This window comes from Sorghum bicolor, chromosome 3 (assembly GCF_000003195.3).
Source record: "Sorghum bicolor cultivar BTx623 chromosome 3, Sorghum_bicolor_NCBIv3, whole genome shotgun sequence".
Classification (NCBI taxonomy): domain Eukaryota; kingdom Viridiplantae; phylum Streptophyta; class Magnoliopsida; order Poales; family Poaceae; genus Sorghum; species Sorghum bicolor.
In genome coordinates this window covers 53,566,312-53,591,403 of record NC_012872.2, presented here as the reverse complement: position 1 = coordinate 53,591,403, position 25,092 = coordinate 53,566,312, and the positions used below count along the sequence as shown (strand labels likewise).

The 25,092-nt window shown below is 45.4% G+C and overlaps 2 protein-coding genes across 2 annotated transcripts; both read right to left on the bottom strand.

Annotated features, from left to right (window-relative positions):
- On the bottom strand, positions 2,901 to 5,130 carry LOC8082182 (leucine-rich repeat extensin-like protein 3). Its single transcript, XM_002455835.2, has one exon. The coding sequence runs from the start codon at positions 5,060 to 5,062 to the stop codon at positions 3,221 to 3,223; it is 1,842 nt and encodes a 613-aa protein (XP_002455880.1). The 5' UTR covers positions 5,063 to 5,130; the 3' UTR covers positions 2,901 to 3,220.
- On the bottom strand, positions 10,158 to 25,092 carry LOC8082474 (protein SYS1 homolog). Its single transcript, XM_002455834.2, has 3 exons — positions 24,539 to 25,092; positions 14,565 to 14,791; positions 10,158 to 10,645 (listed from the first exon to the last, which is right to left on the bottom strand). Exons 1-3 carry the CDS (start codon positions 24,760 to 24,762, stop codon positions 10,638 to 10,640), a joined length of 459 nt encoding a protein of 152 aa, XP_002455879.1. The 5' UTR covers positions 24,763 to 25,092; the 3' UTR covers positions 10,158 to 10,637.

The window sequence follows — 25,092 nt, the reverse complement described above, 5'->3', positions numbered from 1 at the left end:
GTTGTGAAGGTTGTGATTAAAAGGAATACAGTGCTTCCTCGCCCTTATGGTGACATTGAGACTTTGGCTGATGCTTTGTCAATGCCAATTCAGTGGCCATACAACAGAGTAATAAACTATACTTGCACATGTTTCTTTTATTCATTATGTGATAAGTGAACAAAATTTCTAATTAATGATATTTGTAATAGTTGAGCGTCACCAAGGCATCACATTCATCCAAGTCTACTACAGGTATGTATTTTTTTAATTTTACTTTGACCAAGCTACAATTTGTTATGGTTATGGTCACAAACTTACATACTTTCACCAAGCTACCAAGTTACTGGACTTTTCTTTTTTTATACTGGTTATGGTCACAAACTTACATACTCTTCTGACCTTGGGTTACTGGTCTTGTCTTGCAGCAAGGGAGGAGAGGCGTGGACACAAAACTGATTGAAGTGGCTGGCTAGAACTAGGGTAGGTGTACAAACAAGTTCCATTTCAGATAATACATGAGCTGAAAATATGGTAGTACACATTAGTAGTTGGAGTTGAAAATGTGTTGATTTTTCAGGTGGAAGGCGCCGGATGTAATGTGATTATTTTGTATTAGCAAGCAGATTGATTAAACATTTTGTGAGATGAAGATGAAACATCGATGGATGCTAGCTGCTTTGGATGACATAACATTTTGTAATGAACTGCTTGGGGATGGATGCTAATTGTTTTGGATGATGTAACATTTTGTAAAGAACTTCTTGTGCATGTTAGCTGTGAGGTGTGCAAGCTAGACTTGTGTGTTGACTGTTACATGTACCAATTAGCATGAATGAAATCAAAGCTATGTCTTCGTTACTTGATTTCTTGTCCGATGTTGAATGTGACCTTGTATGTATAATGTATGAAAGAAAATTGCAATTTGCTTAATGTAAGATTAGTAATGTGTTTTGGGTCATGTGATCTATGCGTTGGATTGTTGGTTGGTATAAATCCCATTAGCCTTGCACTGTTGGACGGTAAAACTGCTATATTTCATCAGCTTGTTGGTCGGTATTGCTTCAACATTTCTATCAGACTATCAGTCGCTAAAAGTATGTTGGTCGCTATAACCCTATCCCGACGCCACTTTCAGCGGCAGCAATTAAGTGTCGCAATAGGTCTATAGCGACCGATGGTGCATCGCTATATCCACCTATAACGATCATCGATACGTCGCTATTTTGGGGCTGTGGTGTAGTGTCTTTTCTTCTTCTTCTTTTTGTCCAATAAATGAAACAGGAAATTCATTTATTACAAAGCTCTTTCTAAGTTTTATAAAGCTGCCTTCTCTTTGCTGTTGCAGTTTACTACCAAAAAAAAAAAGAAGCCCGATCGGACGTGTTGGAGTGAACTCCAACTCATCTCGTTGGCTCGTAAAAGGTGGGTGGCGACTACTCTACTACCTGCTTGCTGGAGATGAGAAGGTTCGGTGCACGTTGTCTTTGGTGCCGGCGCAAGACGTGGGTTAAGTCAAGGGAGACCACTGAGGGAGACGATTATGTATTCATTGTAGGCCTCGTTTAGTTCCGAAAAGATTTCGGATTTCGCTATTGTAGCACTTTCGTTTATTTCTGATAAATATTGTCTAATTATGAACTAACTAGGATCAAAAGATTTGTCTCGCGATTTACAGTTAAACTGTGCAATTAGTTTTTATTTTTGTCTATATTTAATGCTTCATGTATGTGTCGAAAAATTCGATGTGACGGGAAATCTTGAAAAAATTTTGGTTTTCGGGATGAACTAAACAAGCCCGTAGATTTGTAGCATTGAAATAATTGTGTAAAAAGGTTTGAAGAATCCAGTGGGCTAAATAATAAGTATACAGTACTACATTTTATAGACCGAACAGGTGATAGGAATATGATAATGAAAATGAAAATAGATAAAGAAAAAAAAGGGTGAGCTGGCCGTGGAAAGAGCCGACGATGGACTTCCATTTCCATCCAGCTAGCGAGATGCCCGGGCGGTGCGCATTTCCAGGCAATCTGCGTGAGCCGTTGTGCGTGTGCGTGTGAATCCACTGCTCTCCATGTCAACCTCGTCGCTCGTCCCAAGGCAGGTCTGCAGTCTGCTGGAATCTGCGCCTGCAGATGAATGTTGCCAACTTGCCATTCCGGCAACCGGCAATCCCGTCCCGTGCCAACCACAACTCGAGATAACTTCGGCCTGCCTGCTGCTGTCTCCAGCTGACTTCATTTTTTTTTTCCTCCAGCTACTACTGCCAGCCGAGCACTAGAGCTTTTCGCAGATTGCGTAGCTCGATTCTTCCGTGTTCAAAGTTCAAACCAGTCTTAGCTGCCCTTTTATTAATTCTAACTATTTTGCTGCTACCTTACCGGGCCTGTCTGTACATTTCTGGAGACTCATTTGCACAAACAAATTTCAAATGTGACGCTGGACGAACCAAACTGATAATGTGATCGAATAGTGAAGCAAACAACTGAAAGATCCAGTGACAATTTGTAGTATATTTTTGAAGGGAAACAATTTGTAGTATATGTCCTAGTAGAGTAGTATATTATTATGTACTCCCTCCGTCCCTGAAAGTTGCAATTTCTAGAGTTGTCCTAAGTCAAACTTTTACAACTTTGACCAAATTTATAAAAAAAAATACTAAGATTTATAGTATCAAATTAATACTATTAAATTTATTATAGAATATATTTTTGAAAGATACTTATTTTATGTCATACATATTGATACTATTTTCGATAAAGTTGGTCAAAGTTAGAAAAGTTTGACTGACATGGATTCTAGGAGTTGAAGCTTTCGGGAACGGAGGTATGTCATAGATATTGATACTCTTTTCTATAAAGTTGGTCAAAGTTAGAAAAGTTTGACTGGCACGGATTCTAGGCGTTGAAGCTTTCGGGGACGGAGAGAGTACTATGTATACCCCATATCTTAATCCAAATGTGTACCGATTACAACTCTCTCGTCACTCTCTGCATCTTCTTCTCTATACCCATTATATCCATTCAGAATGGAGAATTTGCAGCGGATTTCGAACCAAATCAATCATGATCATCATCAGTAGGAAAAAGATCCAAGAAGAAAATTTTAAATACAAAAGGAAAGAGGAAACGAAACAAAGGATTAATTCAGTAACGTTTTCTTTTTACCACAACGAATTAAAACAATGTAGTATGATCACAAGGAAGGGAAAATCTCCTCGATAGAATCATTTCTTTCTTTACGGTGTCGAACCGGCCGCCGGCGGTGGCGGCGACGAGTAGTCGTACACGGGCAGCTTGGGCAATGCCCGTGGCGGTGGAGGTGACGAGTAGTCGTACTTGGGCAAGCTAGCCGGGGACGGCGGCGGCGGAGAGAGGTACCGGTCCTCCGGAGACACCTCGTAGTAGGGCGGAGGTGGCGGGTCGTGGTGGACTGGAGGCGGCGGCGGCGAGAGGTACCGGTCCTCCGGTGATACCTCGTAGTAGGGCGGCGGTGGGACCTCGGTGTAGGCCGGAGGCGGCGGGGAGAGGTACCGTTCCTCTGGTGACACCTCGTAGTAGGGAGGTGGCGGTGATGGGGATGGTGGAGGTGGAGACGGCGGTGGGGGAGAAGGAGGAGGAGGGGATGGGGATGGTGGTGGAGGAGATGGTGGGGGCGGAGAAGGAGGAGGAGGGGATGGCGATGGGGGTGGAGGAGACGGCGGAGGAGGCGAAGGTGGCGGAGGAGATGGTGGAGGAGGCGACGGTGGGGGAGGGGATGGTGATGGCGGCGGAGGAGATGGTGGCGGAGGCGAAGGTGGCGGAGGAGACGGCGACGGTGGAGGTGGCGATGGCGGAGGAGGAGACGGTGGCGGCAGAGGTGGCGACGGCAGGACGAACTTCTTGCACTTGAAGGCATCGCAGTTGACGTGGTGGTTGTTGAAGAAGCTGCACTGCTCCGGCGACCTCTGGTCGGGGCGGTAGGGGATGCAGTTCCGGCGGTCGTCGAGGGTCTTGACGTGCAGGCAGGCGGGCGGCTCGCCGGTGATGAAGTTGTAGGAGTAGGTGAAGTTCTGGAGGTGCGGCAGGCGGCAGATCCCCTCCGGCACGTCGCCGACGAGGCGGTTGTGTCCGAGGTCGAGCTGCTGGATGCTGCGAAGGCTGGCGAGCTCGTCGGGGATGGCGCCCATGAGCTTGTTGAAGCTGAGGTCGAGCACGGTGAGGCCCGTGAGCGCGGCGAGCTCCGGCGGGACGCAGGACTTGAGCCCCGTGTTCATGAGGATGATCTCGTCGAGCGTGCCGGACATGTTGGCGACGGACGCCGGGAGGCAGCCGCCGAAGTCGTTGTTGGCGAGCACGAGCACGGACGCCGGCGAGTTGCCGACGTTGTCGGGGATCCGGAAGCGGAAGCGGTTGGAGTTGATGAAGATGGCGTCGAGCGGGCGGTCGAAGAGGTCGCCGGGCACGGGGCCCTCGAAGTCGTTGAAGCGGAGGTCGAGGTACCGGAGGCTGGGCAGGCGGAGCACGACGTCGGGGAAGCCGCCGACGAAGCGGTTGTTGCTGAGGTCGAGCTCGTGGAGCGCGTGCAGCCTGTGGAGCGACCGCGGCACGAGGCCGCAGAAGCGGTTGGAGTTGAGGTGGAGCACGGCGAGGTCGGCGAGCCGGCCCAGCGCCTCGGGGAGGTGGCCCGCGAGGTCGGCGTGGTTGAGGTCGACGGAGGCGACGACGGTGAGGCCCGGGTCCTGCGGCGACGGCGCGCAGTAGACGCCGCCGTAGGCGCACACGTCGGGCCCCGACCATGAGCCCGTCACGTTGTAGGGGTCGGAGAGGATGGCGCGCTTCCACGCCTGCAGCGCCACGTACGCGTCCCGGAGCCGCGGGTTCGGGAACGCGTACGACGCGTCCACCACCACGCCACCGTCGTCGCTGCCATCGTCGTTGTGGTACTGCAGCAGTTGGCGCCGCCTGATGTGCGCGGCGTCCGACGCGCTGAGGCCGCCGCGGCTGGCGAATGGCGCCGCCGACGACGACGCTGTGGCGAGGAGGAGGAGGAGGAAGAGGAGGACTGGGAGGGTCGTGTTGTGCGGTGGTGGCGTCGTCATCGCGGCGCGCGCATTGGGAGTGGCGCGGCGGAGTGGATTGGGAAGCCGGGAGGGAGGAGCGGCTATATGATATCGCGGCGCCGGGGGAGGCGCGCGGGAATGGAATAGAATAGAATAGTGCGGGGGTGGACGGACGGACGGCTGAGATGGAGGGTGAGTTGGTTGCGTGTCCGCGTGATCGGCGTTCGGGCATTGACGCGTCAGCCGGACAGGAGTGGGGTGCCACGAACGACTGTCCTGGATTGAGCTGGGGTGTTTTGAACCACCATGATTGGCGCCCACCTTTGTTTGATTGGGCGAATGCATGCTGCAACTGTTCTTCTTCTTGTTGTTGTTGTTGTTGGTTTTTTTTTTTTGTGTGTGTTTTGGGTTTACAAGGAGAGGCTGCAACTGTTCGGGGTGCATGTCTATCCTGCACTAGTCTGGGGTGCACATCAGCTGGTTTCTCGCTGGATCGATTGGATACTTGCGTTGTGCACGGTTTTGCTGGACCGGTGGTACACCGCGAAAACAAACAAAGCTGGAGTGCGAGCGCGCATCGACGCGACGACGTGCAGGCAACCCATATCGATCCAGTCTCTTGCTCACGCGTTTAGTGGGAATCCACCCCTCTTCTATGCTTTAGTTTCCTCAATCAATCAACTAGTTTCTCTCTCCAAATTTGAGATACAATTAATAATTTCCCAAAATCAATCAGGCTACCAATACTCGATCAGGTTCAGTTCCGCCGACCGGCCAGCTCAACACGATCATTAGCTGTGGAATGCTGCTTGGGTTGAACACTGCAGGTTTACTTTCCTTCCATTTTTGTTTGTTGTCGTACGTCGACATAGTAGGAGCAGTATTTGATTTGTCATAGGGTAGTCCACCCAATCTGACGCGTTAATCCGTTTCGCGCATTAATTCTCAGCCTGTTCCGCCTTGAAACACGGGATGGAGGGGATGATGAGGCCCTTTCCGTTACACACCCAGCCTGTCTCGTGCTTGCGCTCTCAATGCTTCAAAGAGCTTGATTACCAGGTATTGTTGGCAAGTGCTCAACGGCTCATAGGAGTATATTAATACGTACATGTTTTTTTTGGCTGTAATCGGCGTCACGCATGGATTCACGGATGCTGCTGGCTACGTTACCACTACTACTGATCGACACTAGTCCACGCGGTGTTGATCATTGCCAATTATATACTACTAGTACTTACTACTAACTAGTGTTTTCTGATCGTCTGATTAATCGCGATTAATCGTTCTTATCGGTCTGTAGCACTCGATTAGGGCCTCCGATTCGATTAGAGCGATCAGAAACCTGATCGTCCGATTAATCGTCCGATCAGGCCTTCTGATCGATCAGAGTTGACTGGCAGATGGGCTGCTTTTGGCCTGCGATATATTTAATTGGGCTAGGCCCATTAGGGTTTCCCTTATAACTTCACCCCCACTCCCTTCTCAGTCCTCACTCCCACTCCAGCTGTCAGCTACTGAGCTGCTGCTCCTGCTCGTGCTGCTTGCTGCTTGTTTGTTGCTTCCTCCTCCCTCTTCCCTGCTGCCTGCTTCTTCCTCCCTATTCCAGCTCCAATCCAAGCAGCGGGCCTTAGCAGCCAAGTTCCCGGAACATAGGGTACGTGGTACGGAAACGTGGTACGCGGTACGACATTCTCATAAACTATGGAACGTAGGGGGTATATAGCTTCGTCTCGTTCCTTTAAGTTGCGGAACGCGTTCCACTTTCTAAAGGAACGTGTTTGGGACGTAGTGGTTGGCTCAGGTAGTTTTACGTGTTGTTTTGAACCAAATGAGTTCGATTCCTAGCGTGATATAATTTACTATTGTATTTTTGTTTTATTTAGGGCTGTCCAACTCCAACCTTAAGGCTCATTGCAGGTCTAGGCCAATGAGTCGATCACCATCTAGATTTTTCGCCGACCGCTCACGGACGGGCACGGCGCAGTATGCACACACACCACGAAGTTCCATAGTCGCTTGGGACTGACGTTCCTATGATTGCTCCTATATATGATTCGTGTTCCACCGCATTTGGGAACGATGTTCCATGATGTTTCCGTTCCACGTTTCGGGACGAAGTTCTCGGAACGAGGAACGTGCCCATGTTCCCGTACCCCGGCTGCTAAGCAGCGGGCTGCTTGCTTGCTGCTTCCTCCTCCCTCTTCCCTGCTGCCTGCTTCTTCCTCCCCATTCCAGCTCCAATCCAAGTAGCCCGCTGCTGCTTGCTTCCTCCTCCCTCTTCCCTGCTGCCTAGAAATATAGTCAACTAACCAGAAATATAGTCTTGATGCTTGATGTGTAATATATAAATATATAGTATTCCCTCCATCCCAAATTGTAAGTCATTCTAAGAATCTTGGAGAGTCAAAGCATTTTCACGTTTGACCAAAATTATAGAGAAAAATATTAAAATTTGTAACATAAAGTGAATATACTTTAAAAATATAATTAAGAAAGAATCTAATGATACTTAGTTAGTACCATAATAATTATTATTTTATAATATAAATTCGGTCAAACTTAGAAAAGTTTGACTCTCCAAGATTCTTAGAATGACTTATAATTTGGCATGGAGGGAGTATATGGTATATATACCATATATATATATGATATATACTTATATAGTCCTGCTTATGTTGGTCGATTATATGGACGATTAGACCGATCAGGAGTCGATTAATCGTCCTGATCGTCGATTAATCGTCCTGATCGGTGCCAGACCGATTAGAAATGATAAGCCGATCAGAAAACATTGCTACTAACAACCAAAGAAATTAAACATGTTTAGTGGCAAGGAATGGAATGGAATAGAGCACACGGCAGATACTACCATACACCTTATTTGATGCTAGCTGCCGGTGGTGTGGTGATGATTAGTAGTAATAATAGTACTAAGCGAATAACAACAAGGATTGCGATGATTTGGTTCGCGGCTAGGCTTTCAGATCGTTCCTCGGCCGGCCTGCTGCTGCTGCTGCTGCTGCATGTGAGTGGGGCCCGGCTGGTGTTCCCACCGCAGCCTTTGCCGTTGCCATACGACCAAACCCTGCAGCCATGTGGATTGTAGCTAACGCAGACATCCCTGCGTCCTCGCTGGCGATTCCAGTTCAGGTGTTCCATTTCGGCGCATATCTGATGGCACGCAACGGACGGAACCACGTCTCTGCCAAGCTTAACTATACGTGCCGATGCCTAATTGCCCATGCTATACTGTTTGCTTAATTTGCCCGCCGGATCGGATCACAATTCAGACTTCAGATGACTCATCGTCTGCCATGCGCCAAACGTATCAATTCCGGTCCTCAGCAATTCCATGAGCCAAACAGCCATTGGGAACGGGAATCCGCCTGTACGATAACGGGTAAGAGCAGGCCATGCTGCCACTCTTTCTGCACCTAATCGTCGCTCGATTTGGATCAACGCGGGCGGGATACAACAATCAAAACACTAGAGACACACACGGCTAGAAGAGATACAGGAGACAAAAGGGACATGGAAACCCACCTGCTCCTCAACACAGACACCAGAGAGCCTGGTGTACAGTATAGCAGTGTGCTCTCTCTTTTTTTTCATGTGTTTTATTAGGAGAAAAAGAGAACTACAACTCACGATCTATAATTAATCCTAAGAAGTTAAAACCTTGCCGAGACCATAGACCGAAATGCGCAACCTACACAATCAAAATAGTTTGCGACCTGACACAATCAAACACTAAGATAGTAGAACTCAGGGCGCTAGTGGATAGAGGCCAACAACCTAAGCAACATGGAGAATGGTCCTTGCCAGCCTCGCATCGCACACTTGATTTTCCTGTGAGAGAGAGACTGAGGAGGTACGGAAAGGTTTATCCCAAAATGGTCTGATGAGTTTAAAAGTTGGCTTGAATAACACTAACTCTAGAGGTAGAGCGTATTGTTTTAGTTGTTTCTTGTTTAGAGATAAGAAATGTGGTGGGCATAGAGGGTTTGCTAAAAATGGTTGGGAGAAAAGAAAGATTAAAAAAGTCATATAGGCAATGTTGGAGGTTTCACATTGTATCGCAATAAATAAGTGTGATGATCTCTTACAAAGAATTTAACACATTGATGTTGCTCTCCATAGTATTGTATTTATTTTCATTTTGATCATTTTTTCCTGAAAATGAAAATTAAATCATAAGTCATTTGTCTTTTTTACAATGTCAAATCGTCGAGGAAGTTGAAAAGTTGAAGTCAGATGATGTAATTTGACTATATTAGCGATTTTTTCAGATATATGCTAATATAGCACTTGATTTGGTAAATTTCTTTCACCCTTCTTGATTCCGTTGTAGCTTCAAGTCTGCTAGGTTCTAAATAAACCTAAGCATTTTGTAGGCCGGGTCAAAGGAAGCCCGATTACTTCGGGCCAAAAAAGTTTTGTCCATGACCATCCCACTGGGTAACTTGGGCTCAGCCCTGGATAGGCTATTTGCTCATTTTACAGTGTAAAATAGTTAAAACAGTTTCGGGTCAGCTCATATCAAGAAACTTTTTTCTAGACAGCAGGATCTATACCTAGACCCTGTCCACTTGGGCTCAGGCCAGGCTCAATTCGGTTTGGAGCTTTTTAACCTGTTTGGCATGGCGGTTGCTCCAGCCAAGCCATCACTACTCTGTTCTACATCTGCTGCTTCTTTGTTTCTCTCCCGAGTTTATCGACTTATTCAGTTCTGACTCAGGGAATAACCCAACTACCCAACCCCGCACATAGCTCAAATTCACTTCCAGCAAAGAAGAATTTAGCAACCAAAGGAAAAAAAAAATCTCTTCTGGAACGATAAGGAGCTGTTCTCGTAGCTAACTCACCTATAGCCACATAAGGTTTTGAATAATTGGTGATTTGACCTTGTTTATACAAGAACATGAGAAATAAATTTATATGGAATAAATAAAAAACGCTACTTTGACCCGTAAACACTGGTTTAATTAGTGATCCAGTAACCTAAACTTCCATCTTCAATCGAGCTTCTTTTTCTTTGGGCTAAACCCAGTCCTTTCTTTGCCATTGTTTTATTTTCACACGAGCACAGCTGAGCATATCGTCCCTCAAAAGGAGGGGTAGATCACAACCCTCATAGCATGAATTAGCATATAGCACTAGATATATTATTTGCAAGATACATCTAGACAAGAGTCCATGGGTGCTTGCATGTATTAAGAAGAATATATTACTAAAGAATGCACATGTTGATATCTAGACATACATTGTCAAGCAGCAAACTGTAGCTAGAACATAGGCAAGGGGAACTTTTTTTTTTCATAAGAGGAAGGCCTGGAACTCTTTTTCATAAGGGGCAAGGGAGGACTTGAATGTATGATTTTGAGACTGAGCTGCCATTTCCGTTGGTCGGAACTCTGAGATCAATCAGTTTATCATGGTCTACTGGGAGATTGGGCATCAGATGAACGCTCTATGCAAAGTTTGAGAAGTATCCATTGGAAATAACAGAACAAAGCCTTCATTGCGAGTCATTGTATTCCTTAAGAAACATATTAACAAGCACCTCCTGGGATAACACCATTTGAAATCACCTATACTCTTTTAGCATGTGAGATTAAACACCTGAACAGAAGAAACAAACCAATCAGCAGATGAAAAGGTCAAAAGTCAGTATGAAAAATTGATTTAATTTCAAAAAAAAAAAAAGAATCATGGGAGAAGGATAGCAACATGTTGTACTAGAGCCAAGTTCAAATTTTCAGAATCCCGCAATATTCAACACTTGTTCTGATTCAAAATAGTTGACCAATCTATGATTCTTGAACCCTAACAAATGACATTTTTCAACCATTAACCATGTTGATATAATTATAGCAGGGGTAGATAGGAACTCTAATGTTATTGATTTCCCTTATGGACAACTGGGTTGAAACGGAGATAACATGTCATTTCAGTGATTTTTTTACTATGATAATTGGCAAGGAAACACTTGGGCACTCAACCAGATGAAATATCAAAAAAAATTTATATGCATATACTGTTTCAGATCCAGAAAATGATGAGCCAGTAATGACGCATGGCAGCATTTGTTCCAATTGACAGACTACAGCTTTCTAAATTCAGATTTACAGAAGTTGAAAAAAAAAATCGCAAAGTTTGGTTTGTTTCTTGTAAAAATGAATTTTTTTAGAACATATTGTACTGTACTGTGATGCTGTCCAAATATTTACTGTGATCCAAATATGTACTGTTATAATGTCCAAACTGTCATTTTATTTGTTTACTATTACTCAAAATATACAAGAAACAAACCAAACTTTGCGAAAAAAAATTCACACCAGGGGTATTATGGTCTTTTTACTCCACTTAACACCGTTAAGTGCTGAAAACAGACGGAAGGCCATAGAAGGAATGAAAGTTCGTTTGAGGGCCATAGAAGGAAGTTCCAAAAAAAAAAGGTCATACAAGCAAAAGGCATTTTTTTGAGGGCCATACAAGTAAATCTCTCATATAAAATCCTAACTCTGACACTGAAAGCTTATCAGAAACCCAAACCAGTGACCCAAGTTGTTCCACTTTATTTCCTCTCCCTGCTGAGTCCCTGATGGTTTTAGCCATGCTAGCTTTGTAGCCTTAAACCCTAAACATTAGACATTATTACCAATTGGATGTTTATCAGCATGAGTTGCCAATGTGTACAAAGTAGACAGGACTAGGGAAAAGGCTGGAAGCTCTTATTTTCACAAAATGACCTATTTGGATCATATTATCAGAATTTTCAGAAGAGGCTGCTAAACGTACAGACTACATGGTGGTCTATCTTGCTATGGCAGTCGATCTCCCACCATGGGCCATCAAAGAAATTGATAAGATTCGCAGAAGATTCCTTTGGACGGGAAGAAAAGAAATTAATGATGGCCATTGCCTTCTGGCTTGCATTAAGACTTGTTGCCCAATTGAACTTGGGGGCCTTGGCATCTCCGACCTGCAACTAATGGGATGGGCATTGTGAGTGCGCTGGCTCTAGTTAAAGAAAACAGAAACTGACCGACCCTGGCCTTTCCAGGTTGAAGTTCATTCCTGTGTCAGCTATTTCTCTATGGTAGTCTGCACTGAGATTGGCAATGGCGCCGGTACTCTTTTCTAGAGGGAAAGATGGATTCATGGGCAGAAATTTGAGGACCTTGCTCCACTGCTCTTTGCTTTGGTGCCCAAAAGAAGAGCCAATAAGCATACATCATTACTGTATTAGAGACTCTTACTAATAACACTTGGATTGGTGACATGCAAGGTGCACTTTCTGTTGGGATTCTCGCGACACTCTTAAATCTTTGGGTTCTTTCTCAAGTTGTTTTACAGCCTCAGTCAGAAGAACACATATGGCAGTTCACTGCTTCCGGTGTCTACACTGCAAAATCAGTCTATGAGGGTTTCTTTCAAGGCACCATTTAATTTAGTCCATGGGATTGTATTTGGAGAACCTAGGCTCCTAACAAATGCCATTTTTTCATGAGGTTGGTCATCCACAATAAGTGACGGACTGCAGATCGTGTTGCTTGCAGGGATCTTCAGCATCACAAGAAATGTTTGTTGTGTGATGAGGATGAGGAAACCATCAATCACCTACTGGTTTCTTGTGTCTTCTCTATGCATTTCTGGTTTGAACTCTTCCAGAAATTTGGACTGCAGAACCTTGCTCCCCAGCCAGCTGAGCTTTCCTTTGAAGTTTGGTGGAGCTGATCTAGTGAGATTGCCACTGGTCAGGATAGGCAGGCTCTTAATTCCTTAATTATTCTTGGAGCCTGGTTGCTTTGGACCCATTGTAATCAGTGGTGTTTTGATGGTGCTTCGCCTAATCTGCAGGGAATCCTAGCTTCAGTCTTCAAAGAAGTAAGGTTATGGGGTGTAGTGGGTGCTAGGGGCATAACCGGTGCTTCGCCTAATCTGCAGGGTATCCTAGCTTCGGTCTTCGAAGAAATAAGGTTATGGGGTGTAGTGGGTGCTAGGGGCATCACCTTGTTGGCTGAACAGATACTTGGTGTTGCCTAATTGTTGGTTCCTTGGTCATCCATCCCTTATTTGTGAGTGTGTGTACTCTTGTTACTGTGTGTCTGGGAGTGTCTGTTATTGAGTGTGTGTGGGCTAGTTGTGGCTATGCGTGTCAGGTTGTGTTGTGGTGTTTTCTTTGTTGTTTTGGTGTTTCTCATACACCTATTTCCTTCTTAACATAAGTGATACACAGCTCTCCTGCATGTTCTGAGATAGTTATATTCAAATGATTGTACTCAGAGCATTTCCCTTTTCAGGAGGATCACAGGGGAAGAACGCTAACTCAGCAAATGGCCAGGAAGTACTTTTTTTCCCTCAAAGTACTCAAAGTACAGCTTGTCAGAACTTTCAGGAGACTCAGGTGAACACCAACAATTGTAATTAAAACATATCAATGAAAATGTCAGTTAAACTTAAGCTTCAGCACATCGATGGTTTGATGAAAATTATGGCGTTCGTCATAAATTGAGGCCTTGTTTACTTCGACCCCAAAACCCAAAATTTTTCAAGATTCCCCGTCACATCAAATCTTTAGACGCATGCATGAAGTATTAAATTAAATATAAATAAAAATAAAAACTAATTGCACAGTTTGGTCGAAATTTACGAGACGAATCTTTTGAGCCTAGTTAGTCCCTAGTTGGACAATAATTACCACAAACAAACGAAAGTGCTACAGTGTCGTGAAATTTTTTCCTACCGGAACTAAACACGGCCTGAGAAAGAAAGAAAGAAGCAACATCTTAAATGCCATAGCAGGAATATCATTATACTGCAGCCAGTAATTAAATAAGAAGTTAATCCAAACAAGAAAACCAGGTCCTGTATCATGTCACCGCTTCAAACTAAACTACCCCTATACAGATGATGAGGATAAGGAAACAAGTTGCCAGTACTTACTTGATGCTACTGGCAACTTGGCATACATTTGACATTAGCGCAATAAAATATATAGCACATAAAATGTAAAGGCATTAACCAAATAAACAAGCAACTTAGTTGAGCATGTCTGAGCAGTGAGCATAAACTTGTTATATCTCTCTACTTGAACTTTTGGACTCCCTTCTCTACAAGTCCATCAGTGAAATAACCAGGCCAGAAATCTTTTCAGAATGTTCATATTACATTATACTGACACAATATGCCCTATGACTACACTAGTACAGTGTGAGATCTTTTAGTGGTCATCAAAGGTATAGTAAAATGGTAGATCAAGTATTAGGACATGGTTAAGTTGCAAAATTAATGTTGCTATAAAAATGGTGGAATGTAACCTTATTAAATAAATGTAACATGTTCATTGCTTCAGAGTTCATTGTAAGCATGTGTAACTTTCAATTCAATGTAAAATTCTTGCTGAACCAGACTCTTGCGCAGAGAAAAATAATTGAGAGGCTAACTAGGTAAGCAAATACATTGGAATGGAGTCTACATGTACAAACAAAGTATCCAAAGGAAACAAAAAGGCAATTAATGTGAATGAATCACTTACTTGCACGAAGACGTGATATTGGAATTTCTTTCAACTCCCGCCGAATGCATAGGTATTCACCCAAGAGAGCCATGATTGCCAAACCAGTGATGTTAACAACCCACCATGTAATTGAAGCTGGCCATCCACCATACACAATGCAAATGAAGAGATGGATTATGTAGAGTGTTGCTGCAAAGTCCAGGCACTTCTTGGCTCTCTCAATCACATAAAGCATGAACCCAGCTCTGCTCAAGCAAAGCATGGAAGCAAGATTAGCAATAAATCATTTCTCACCAAAACAAAGAAGAGTTGCAAATCTTCAAAAACAATAAATAATACCAAACTGTCAGCTAAAGATGGGATCAAAATGATTACTTTATCCTTCATATTGTTGCTTCAGTTTACAAAATTATCCAGAAGAAAGTTAGTGTCTAAAAAAAATGGGCTAATCCGAGTAGCTAGACTCTGAAAATACTTATTACAGGAAAAGAGCAATTGGTATTCTGCTGTTTTGATACTTGCTCGAGATGCTTTAATTCGAAATGGATACATTGGACACCAGATATTAAGGAAATTAGTGAATTGAAAGGTTGGTACTGTCTAATTGGGGAAGGAGTCTGTTATTCAGAACCTGCTGCCATGTAACCTTGCTGAATTTCCATGCGGATATTTAGGTTTGCCTCTCTCCTTGAAAAAACTGAATAGGAGTCAAGTGCAGCCCATTGTTGACCGCATTGCTGATCAATTGTCGGGGTGGAAGGCAGAGCTGATGACAAGAGCAGGAAGGAGGGTTCAAATTCAATTTGTGCTAACTGCTAACTGGTATGCTCATCTATATTATCGTGGCGTCTGGCCTTCCAGATTGGGCTATTAAAGCAATTGACAAAATCAGGCGTGGCTTTCTTTGGCGCGGTCGCAAGGAAGCGAGGGGAGGGCACTGTCCTGTAGCATGGGTTAAGGCTTGCCGACCAACTGAACTTGGTGGACTAGGAATTTCGGATTTAAGAACTCTCGGCTGGGCTTTGCGAATGAGATGGTTATGGCTGAAGAAATCAGAGCCAAACCGCCCTTGGGCCCATCTCCCAATTCATGTCCCTAATCAAGCGAAAGCTTTCTTTGCGGTGGCTATTATTTCTGAAGTGGGTAACGGTGAGCATACCCTATTTTGGACTGATAGGTGGCTGCACGGTCAGAGTATTGCAGAGTTGGCTCCTCAACTGTTTGCTGTCATCTCCAAGAGACGAATCAGGCAGCGTACAGTTAAGGAAGCCCTCAATAACCGCGTACAGTTAAGGAAGCCCTCAATAACCGGGCTTGGATTACTGATATACAGGGAGCTCTAACTGTTGGAGTAATTCTTGATTATCTTCAACTGTGGGATATCCTTTCAGATATTGTTCTACAGCCAGAAAGGGAGGATAAACATATCTGGAGGTTTTCTTCAAATGGCCAATACTGAGCCAAAGCGGCATATGAGGGTTTTTTCATGGGTGCTACTCTTTTTGCACCATCGGAAAGGATTTGGAAGACATGGGCACCACCAAAATGCCGGTTTTTCATGTGTTTAGTGGCCCACAACAAATGTTGGACGGCTGACCGCCTTGCGCGGCGTGGATTGCCTCGTCTGGAATGCTGTCCGCTTTGTGATCAAGAAGAGGAAACAGTCAACCATCTCCTAGTTGAATGTGTCTTCGCTAGGGAGTTTTGGTTCCTTTTGCTACGGCAGGTCGGCCTCCAGGCTTTGTCCCCTCAGCCCACTGATAATAACTTTCTGGATTGGTGGGAGGGAGCTATTAATGCTACTTCGGATTTGGTGAGGCAAGGGGTTAATTCCCTAAGAGCCTGGATTTTGTGGAACCATCGTAATCGCTGTGTTTTTGATGGAGTGGCTCCAAGTGTGGCTGGGGCTTTAGCAGTGGCAGGTGAGGAACGCCGTTTGTGGACCTTGGCAGGGGCTCATGGGCTTCCCCCCCTCTTGACTGCCCATCTCCCAGGCGATTAGTCTTTGTCAGTCGCCTTGCTGCTAGCCTATGTACGTCCGCGTCTAGGCTGCAGTTTCATAGTTCTGTGTGTGAGTGAGTTGTGTTTGGGTGTGTCTTGTAAGTTCTGGGTTCTTATACCCTTCTTTCTTCTTAATATAATGGGACACAGATCTCCTGCATTTTTTCGAGAAAAGAAAATTGGGGAAGGAGTGATCATGCGAGGCAGCAAAAAAAGATGTTTTCAAAAAAAGATGTTTTCCTCTTTACCTTTGTACCTTGTATCTACTGCCACTATCCTGTCAGAAAAGAAGGAATGCAGGGGGGGTATGTTTTGAATACAGCCAGCTTACTCCAGTTCATCAGAAAAGTATTTAACAAATGTGCAATATGTTAGTGTCATTTATTTTTATATAAGAAAGTAATGGTGTATATAGCCCCAGACCACAGTTCTTCCACCCTTTGCCAGCGAGGCGGCGATGCCGACCGACTCCACTCCACCGTTGTCGACCCTGCCCAATCTAAACTGAGTCGCCAATCAAAATAGCAGTGAAAGCAACAAATATCGGCCCAAGTACAGGTGTGCCCAGCGAAGCTTCCTGCGCATCTAACCAGAGCTGTGAGAAACTGGGCGGATTGCCGGCTATCTTGGCTCCTGTAGCTGCTCTCATCCTCCTCCTGATTCTCACTCCCTGCTCTGATCTTTTCCTCCTGTTTTTCCTGTGTGATTGCTTCTTCCATTTGCTCTATTTGATTTCTCTTTACTCCCCTCTGTGTTTCTTTTCCTTGTTTCTCCTCTTCTTTCTTTTGCCTTCGTTTCTTCGAGGTTCTTTCCTTCTTTTCTCCCCTATTCCCTCCTTTCTTGAGGTGTTTTCTGTGTTTTTCCTCCACTATTCCCTCTTTCCCTGAGGTGTTTTCTGTGTATTCCCTTCCCTATTCCTTTTGCTCCCTCCTCCTCTCTTCTGTCCCTTTAAATCTTGCCCCTCCCATGCTTTACTTTCTCTCTTCACTCTTGGCTTTCCTACCAAATCTCTCTTTGCCCAATATGAGTACTGTTCTTCAAAACTCTGGTGGTCACCCCCCAAATCCCCCCAACCCTCCTGGTCCTCCTTTCGAGGATCACGTTGTCTCTACCCCTGAAATTGATCTTACTAGTGCCATGCAATCGCTCCAAATTTCCAACCGCTTGGACAATGAGGATGAGGTGCAATCTGAATTCTCCCTGCTTGTCAAAATTGCTCCTTCTCTGCCGCCCAGAAATGTCCTTTTGCAAGCCATTAGAAGCGATATGAGGAAAGCTTGGGCCAGGAATTACCTTGCTATCAATGAAATCAGCTCCAATCTTTTCCTTGTGAGTTTTGAGAGCCATGAAAAAATGCTCAATATTCTCAATTCCTGGGTTGTTGGGAGAAGAGACACCCTTCTTTTTGAATGGTACGATCCCAATAAACATCACTCCAACTTCACCTTTCAGTTCCTTCATACCACCATCAAACTTTTCGGGGTTCCCCCTAACCTCCGCAGTGTTCCCTTTATTGTCACGCTCCTCTCCAAAATTGCTGCCCCTTCTGATTACGATCAAATCACCAATAGCGGCCTCTACAGGGACCCTTTCTTCATATCCATCCGTGCCAAAGTTGACATAACCAAAAAGGCTGCGGATTGTATCAAAATTTCTGTCTCCCCCACAGATTCTATCACTGCCTTTGTTCATTATGAGAAAATCCCAAAAATCTGCACTTACTGTGCTGGCTTTTTCCACAATGCCTCTAGTTGCAAAATCCGTGAACAAAAACTTCTTTCCACACCCAAATCTTCTGAAATTCCCTTTGTCATCTATGGTCCTTGGATGACACAGCTCTCTGAAATTCCTATGGATCGTGTCAAAGACCAAATTCAATTCCGCCACTGTTACTCCATCAGGCCAGGCTTCAATTTGCCTCGGCCATTGCGGTCAATGCTGAGCCACCACGTGTTCCCACTGGTGCCATTGATACCAGCCTTGCCATGCTTCCAACTCTACCCTGCATCAATAGCTGCAGTCAATTGCCCCTAGCTTCATATTCACACCACTCAGGCCCCCACTGTTCATGCTGATACTAGTCTGAAATGTCAGACTGAGACAGTGGGTCACCAAGTCAAGCTGAGGCCTTGTTTAGTTCCCACCAAAATCCAAAATTTTTTCAAGATTCTCTGTCACATCGAATCTTGCGGCACATGCATGGAGTACTAAATATAGATAAAAATAAAAACTAATTGCACAGTTTACCTGTAAATTGCGAGGTGAATCTTTTAAGCCTAGTTACTCTATGATTGGATAATGTTTATCAAATAAAAACGAAAGTGCTACCTGTAAAACTTTTTGGTTTTCGGAACTAAACAAGGCCTGAACCCCTTGCCACTTCACATCTGCAGCTGCAGCTTTCAGCCCGGGCCTGTGACACCGGAGGCCCACCCCTCTTGATTGACAGTACACGGGTCCACTGTGCTCTCGATGTTACCACTCAGCCCAGGCCCATGTGTCTATCAGCGTCGCTCGCTCTCCCTCTACAGCTAGCAAGGGCAATTTGGCCCGTTCAACTCAAGGGGCCCCTGCCACCATTGAGCAGCCTGCCCTCACTCCTCCCACTCACTCCCACCCACCAAAGGCCTCCATCGCCTGACCAGCCTCAATATATCTCCCACCCCTCCTGCTACCTCGAGTGGGGCCTTGTTTACTTCCCAGAAAATTTTGCAAAATTTTTCACATTCCCCGTCACATCGAATCTTTAGACGCATATATAGAGTATTAAATATAGACGAAAATAAAAACCAATTGTACAGTTTGGTCGAAATTGACGAGATGAATCTTTTGAGCCTAGTTAGTGCATGATTGGACAATATTTGTCAAATACAAACGAAAATGCTACAGTGCCTGTTTTGCAAAATTTTTTGGAACTAAACAAGGCCTGGGATTCCTGGTTCATCTGCTGATGCTCTTGAGCTTGAAATCAGAAAGAAGAGGGAGGCTGATACCACAAGTCATTTCGCTGGTCTCCAGATCACAAACAGTGCTACCCCTCCATACCAAACAACCATCACACAACCTCATGGAGCTCTTCTTCCTCCCAGCAGGCCTGCTGATGCTCCTTCTCTCCTCGCCTATGAATCATCACCTGCGACCAAGATCAGCCAACATCTCTCCCAGAGCAGCAGAGCATCCCTCAGCCATTACAACACCAGCCCTTCCACTTTTCCCTCCCCCAAAAATCCTCATAGCTCTGTGCCTGCTAACCCTAATCCATTCATCCACAGCCAGCACAGTACCCACAACCCGAAAGCTACTGAGTATGGAGGGTTTCCTACCAAGCATGGAGGGTCTGGAGGGCGGAATGCTGGATCTCCAAGCAGGCTGCTTGGATCTGATGGAGCTGCCGATCCCCGACCAGGAGGAAGTGACTTCTGCCGCCACTCGGGCAGAGCCACTTCAAGCTCATGAGGAAGAAGTGAAAGTGGAAGAGGAAGATCTCAACGTCCCCGAAATGGAAGAGGAAGAGGAGGACGCTCCCACAACAGCCAATCAACAAGGGAAAATCCATCCTCTCTGGGCCAAAGCCAACAGAAAAATCATGGCATACGCCGCCATCGCTCACCCTCGCCTGAAGAAGCTCTCTCCGACGCCACCTCCTTCGTTGGAGGAGATGAACAGGAAGGCGAAGGAAGGGCTAGGCCTAGGCCTCACCGTTCGCGCTGGGACGAACAAAATACCAGAGTTTGCAACGACTCCGGACAAAAGGGGGATCTACTCCTTCGTCTCCCCCTCAATGAAGCAAATCAAGAAGAAGCCCCTGAGTTCAGTCCTGTTTGCAATGGCAGCCCTCTTCATAGGGGGACTATGGGAAACAGTTTGGCTGTTTCTGCTGACATCCCCATATGCAATGCTATCCAGAGCCCAGTACGAATGCCAGGAGAAGCTAACAGGAATGGCAACGAGGCAATGGAAATTGAAGATAGGTCTCTGGACCTGTGCAACGCTCCGAGCCTTCATCAGGTTCTGGGCAACCGGCAAATGGGTGGCTATTCTAGCCTTAGCCATGATGGAGAAGGAGGAGGGGGAAGCAATATATTGGAACTTCAGGATTCCTCTCCCGTCAATCATCTACACAACGGGAATGTCACTCATCCCATTCTTCTACAACAAGACTCGCCTGTTCTACACCAAGATGAAGGGGCTCTGGCGCCAGCCCTCAAGGCGCCACAGGCGCCATCAGTCTATTGGCGTGGAACTGTCAGGGCATAGGGGGGAGCCTTGACAGTGCCAAAATGCGACATCTCGCCCATCTCATCGAATCCACTAAAGCCCAGGTAATCTTTATTTCTGAAACTAAAAACTCCAGCATAAAAAAATGGATCTGATCAATAAGTTTAATCTTGACAATGCTCATATCATTTCAGCTGATGGTCATTCTGGTGGTCTCTGGGTCCTTTCTAGAAGCCAGGTTCAGTTAGATGTAGTTGAGTCCAGTCCCTTTTATGTTCTAGCTAGTTGTTATCACAAGCATGTTAGGAAGAAATATGGTCTTGTATGTGTCTATGGAGACCCTTATCATCGCCAAACTACGTGGATCTGGAAGCAAATTCGTACTTTTGTCATGTCCAACCAGGATCTTCCTTTTGTCTGTACGGGTGACATGAACAATATTATGCATGTATCTGAAGAACAGGGCCTGGTCCAGTTAATCACCGTTTAATCTCGAATTTTCGTTGTTTGGTTAAAGATTGCGGTTTCTTTGATCTCGGCTTTAAGGGTCCAGCTTACACCTGGACAAATAAACGGTTTGACTCTTATCCCACTTATGAACGTCTTGATAGATTTCTAGGGAGTGCTGAATGGTGTGCTACTTTTCCTGAAACTAATGTTTATCATTTACCTATGCTTAAAAGTGATCATGCTCCCATTCTGGCTGTTTTGAACTCCTCAAGAGGTAAGACTTCAAAACCTTTCAAGTTTGAAAATTGGTGGTTACTTACTGATGACAAGCTGGCACAAATCCTGCAACAGACCCTTCCACCTCAAAACCCTTTTCCTTGCCAAAGACCTCATCAAATGGCAAAAAGCCAAGCCTAAAAACTCTGATGTCCTTAGAACCATCGAAGATAAGCTCCTGGCTCTTCAAATGAATCCCCCTGGCTAGCAAAATTCTACCCTCCAAAGAGAGCTCATTTCCCAGCACGAAAATCTTTTAGCAAAAGAGGAGGCCTACCACATACAAAGATACAAGTACAATTGGTCTGTCATAGGTGACAGGAACACCAGATTCTTTCACCAAGCCATTATTAAAAGAGCCAGGAAAACATGATCACTCACTTCCTGAACCTGACGGCTCTTATGCTACCACTCAAAATCAGCTTGCTCAATGTGCTAACAATTATTTCAAGGATATTTTTGCTTCTAACAGCAACTGCAGGCGTGAAGGTGCAGCTTGGAGCTCCCAAACTGAACCGATTCAGCCAATTGAAGATAACAGCTTCACTGACTCTACCCCAGATTTACATGAAATTCAATCTATCATAAACAGCATGAGAAGCAATGCTGCTCCAGGTCCTGATGGGCTCAATGCTGGATTCTATAAAGCATCCTGGGAATGGATAGGATATTCATAACTTAATCTCTGATTTCTATCATAACAATTACCTTCCTAAGGAACTCAATAAAACTCACATTGCTCTCATTCCCAAGGTTAGTAATCCCAACACTCCCAAAGATTTCAGACCTATAAGTTTATGTAATGTTGTTTATAAAGTAATTGCTAAGTCATTAGCTGAGAGAATTAAAACACATCTTCCCCATATCATTCACCCTTCTCAAACTGCTTTCATGCAAGGTAGACACATAGCTTCCAATATTATTATAGCTCAGGAAATCATTCATAGTTTTAATCTTAAAAGCTGGAAACATAAAGCCACTCTCCTCAAAGTTGACTTGGCAAAAGCTTTTGATAGAATTTAATGGTGCTTTATTGTCTCAGCCATGAAAAGACAGGGTTTTAAAGACAGGTTTATTGATTTAATTTACTCCTGTATTTCCACTACCACAATGTCGGTGATCATCAATGGTGAACCAGGTCCTAGCTTCCATCCTAATCGTGGCGTCAGACAAGGTTGCCCTCTTTCTCCCTACCTTTTCATTTTGGCTGTCAATGAGCTTCCCATCTGTCTTCAACAAAATTCATCCTCCCACAACATTCATGGCATCACGTTGGGTCCCAATTGTCCTCGCATCCATGCCCTCCTTTTTGCTGATGATCTTATCATTTGCGGTCAAGCTACTCATAATGAGGCCACCAAAATTAATTCCATTCTTCAGAACTTCTGTGCTGCCTCAGGTCAAACCCCTAACCTGAGCAAATCTTCCATCATCTTTAGCAGAAACATTGACAGTCAAAGTAAGATTGCTGTTAAGAGCATCTTTCCTGTCCAGGATCTTCTACCCAATGCCATCTACCTGGGCATCCCTTGATTTTTAATCACGCTGACCGCTCCAAGGCTTACAGCTTCATCATCAACAAATTCAAAGCCAAACTTTCCACGCTCAAAGCTAACAAGCTGAATCATGCAGGTAGGCTGACTTATATCAACTCTGCTCTTGCCTCCATACCTATTTACTATATGACCACCATTCTTTTCTCCAATAAATTCATCGCCAAAATCACCTCTATTATTAGAAAGTTTTGGTGGTCAGGCTTATAAGACTGTCATAGGATCTGATAATATCAACTTCCTCTGTAAAAATCCCGGTCATGTTGAAGGTTGTCCTATCTTGGAGGCACTATCCTTTGTAAACATCAACGATTGTACCTCCCAATGTTTTCTGATCGTCCGATTAATCGCGATTAATCGTCCTTATCGGTACTTAGCACTCGATTAGGGCCTCCGATTCGATCAGAGCGATCAGAAACCTGATCGTCCGATTAATCGTCGATTAATCGCGATTAATCGTCCGATCAGGCCTCTTGGCCGATCAGAGCTAAATTGGTAGATGGGCTGCTTTTGGCCTAGGCTATATTTATTTGGGCCAGGCCCATTAGGGTTTCTCTTATATACCTCACCCCCACTCTCTCTTCTCAATCCTCTCTCCCAACTCCAGCCATCAGCTGCTGAGCTTGCTGCTCATGCATCTACTGAGCTGCTGAGCCTGCAGTGTGCATCTTACTCCCTCCTCCTACCCTTCCAGTTCCAATCCAAGCAGCCCGCTGCTGCTTGCTGCTTCCTCCTCCCTCTTCCCTGCTGCAACTGCAAGTCTGCACCTATATACATATATGATATATAGTCCTGCTATATGCTGAACGATTATATGGACGATTAGATCGATCAGAGGTCGATTAATCGTCCTGATCGTCGATTAATCGTCCTGATCGTCGATTAATCGTCCTGATCGGTACCAGACCGATTAGAAACGATAAGCCGATCAGAAAACATTGGTACCTCCCTAGCAGCAGTTTGCTGCTAATAATAAAATCTTGCTTTTCGTCCAAAAAAAATAATGGTGTATGGCTCAAGAATAAGCAATCGACAAGAAGACTAAGGTACCTGTTACTCTCAAGCACACTAGAACACCTATGAGTATTTCATAATAAATACATATGGTAGCTACTAAACAATGGATGGCAAAATGAATAGGGCTCATGACAATAATACAAAAACCTTTATCCACACTACTTTCTACATATGTCAATACCAATTGCTCCAACGATACCTCTGACTCTGAGCTTTTGCACTTAACTAGTGCTTAAAGAAATAACAATTTATAAAGACGTTGAAATTGAAATTTCCAAGTCAAACGTACAGATCTGGACACCTGGGACTGGGAACACACAGCCCGCTTAACTTTCCATTGACAAGAGTAGTTGTCGCACCCGGAAGCAAACTTGCGTGAGACAGGCATATTTCGCGTTTTGACTACTTCCAGAAGAATCCATTCCAGTTTCGGACGAACCAAGTGGATGAGAGTGGGGTTAGGGAGCTGCGGCGTACCCTGCGACGGCGGCGAGGAGGAATGATGCGATGGCGCACCAACCCGTGGGGGTGCGCGGGGTGAGCGTGGCGAAGTCGAAGAGGTAGAGGAGGGTGAGTCGCGGGACGCGGGTGCCGACGAGGAGCGCCATGGCGACGCCCAGCGACAGGTAGTAGAGGCACTGCAGGCACACGATCTGCGACACGATCAGCCACGGGTCCCACACCATGGCCCCATAGAACATCTTCGCTCCCCGTCCCCGGCGACCACCGGAGGGAAGGAGGAAGGGAGGCTTCTTCGCTCCCCGTCCCCGGCTACCACCGGAGGGAAGGAGGAAGGGAGTCTTCTTCGCTCCCCGTCCCCGGCTATCACCGGAGAGAAGGAGGAAGGGAGTCTTCTTCGCTCCCCGTCCCCGTCGGCCAACGGAGGGAAGGAGGAAGGGAGTCTTCTTCGCTCCCCGTCCCCGGCGGCCACCGGAGGGAAGGAGGAAGGGAGGGGCCGAGGGAGGCCGCGGCCGAGAAGCGGTGGTTGAGCGCGGGATCTCTCTTCGCGGCTGCTTGGGGAATTGGGGGAA

What these genes read in the sequence shown, in the direction of transcription:
- LOC8082182 (XM_002455835.2), bottom strand. Translation starts at nt 5,062, where the DNA reads ATGACGACGCCACCACCGCACAACACGACCCTCCCAGTCCTCCTCTTC.
- LOC8082474 (XM_002455834.2), bottom strand. Translation starts at nt 24,762, where the DNA reads ATGTTCTATGGGGCCATGGTGTGGGACCCGTGGCTGATCGTGTCGCAG. An exon ending in CTCCTCGCCGCCGTCGCAGG is followed by an intron (nt 14,792 to 24,538) that starts GTACGCCGCAGC and finishes TTGCTTGAGCAG; the next exon opens with AGCTGGGTTCATGCTTTATG.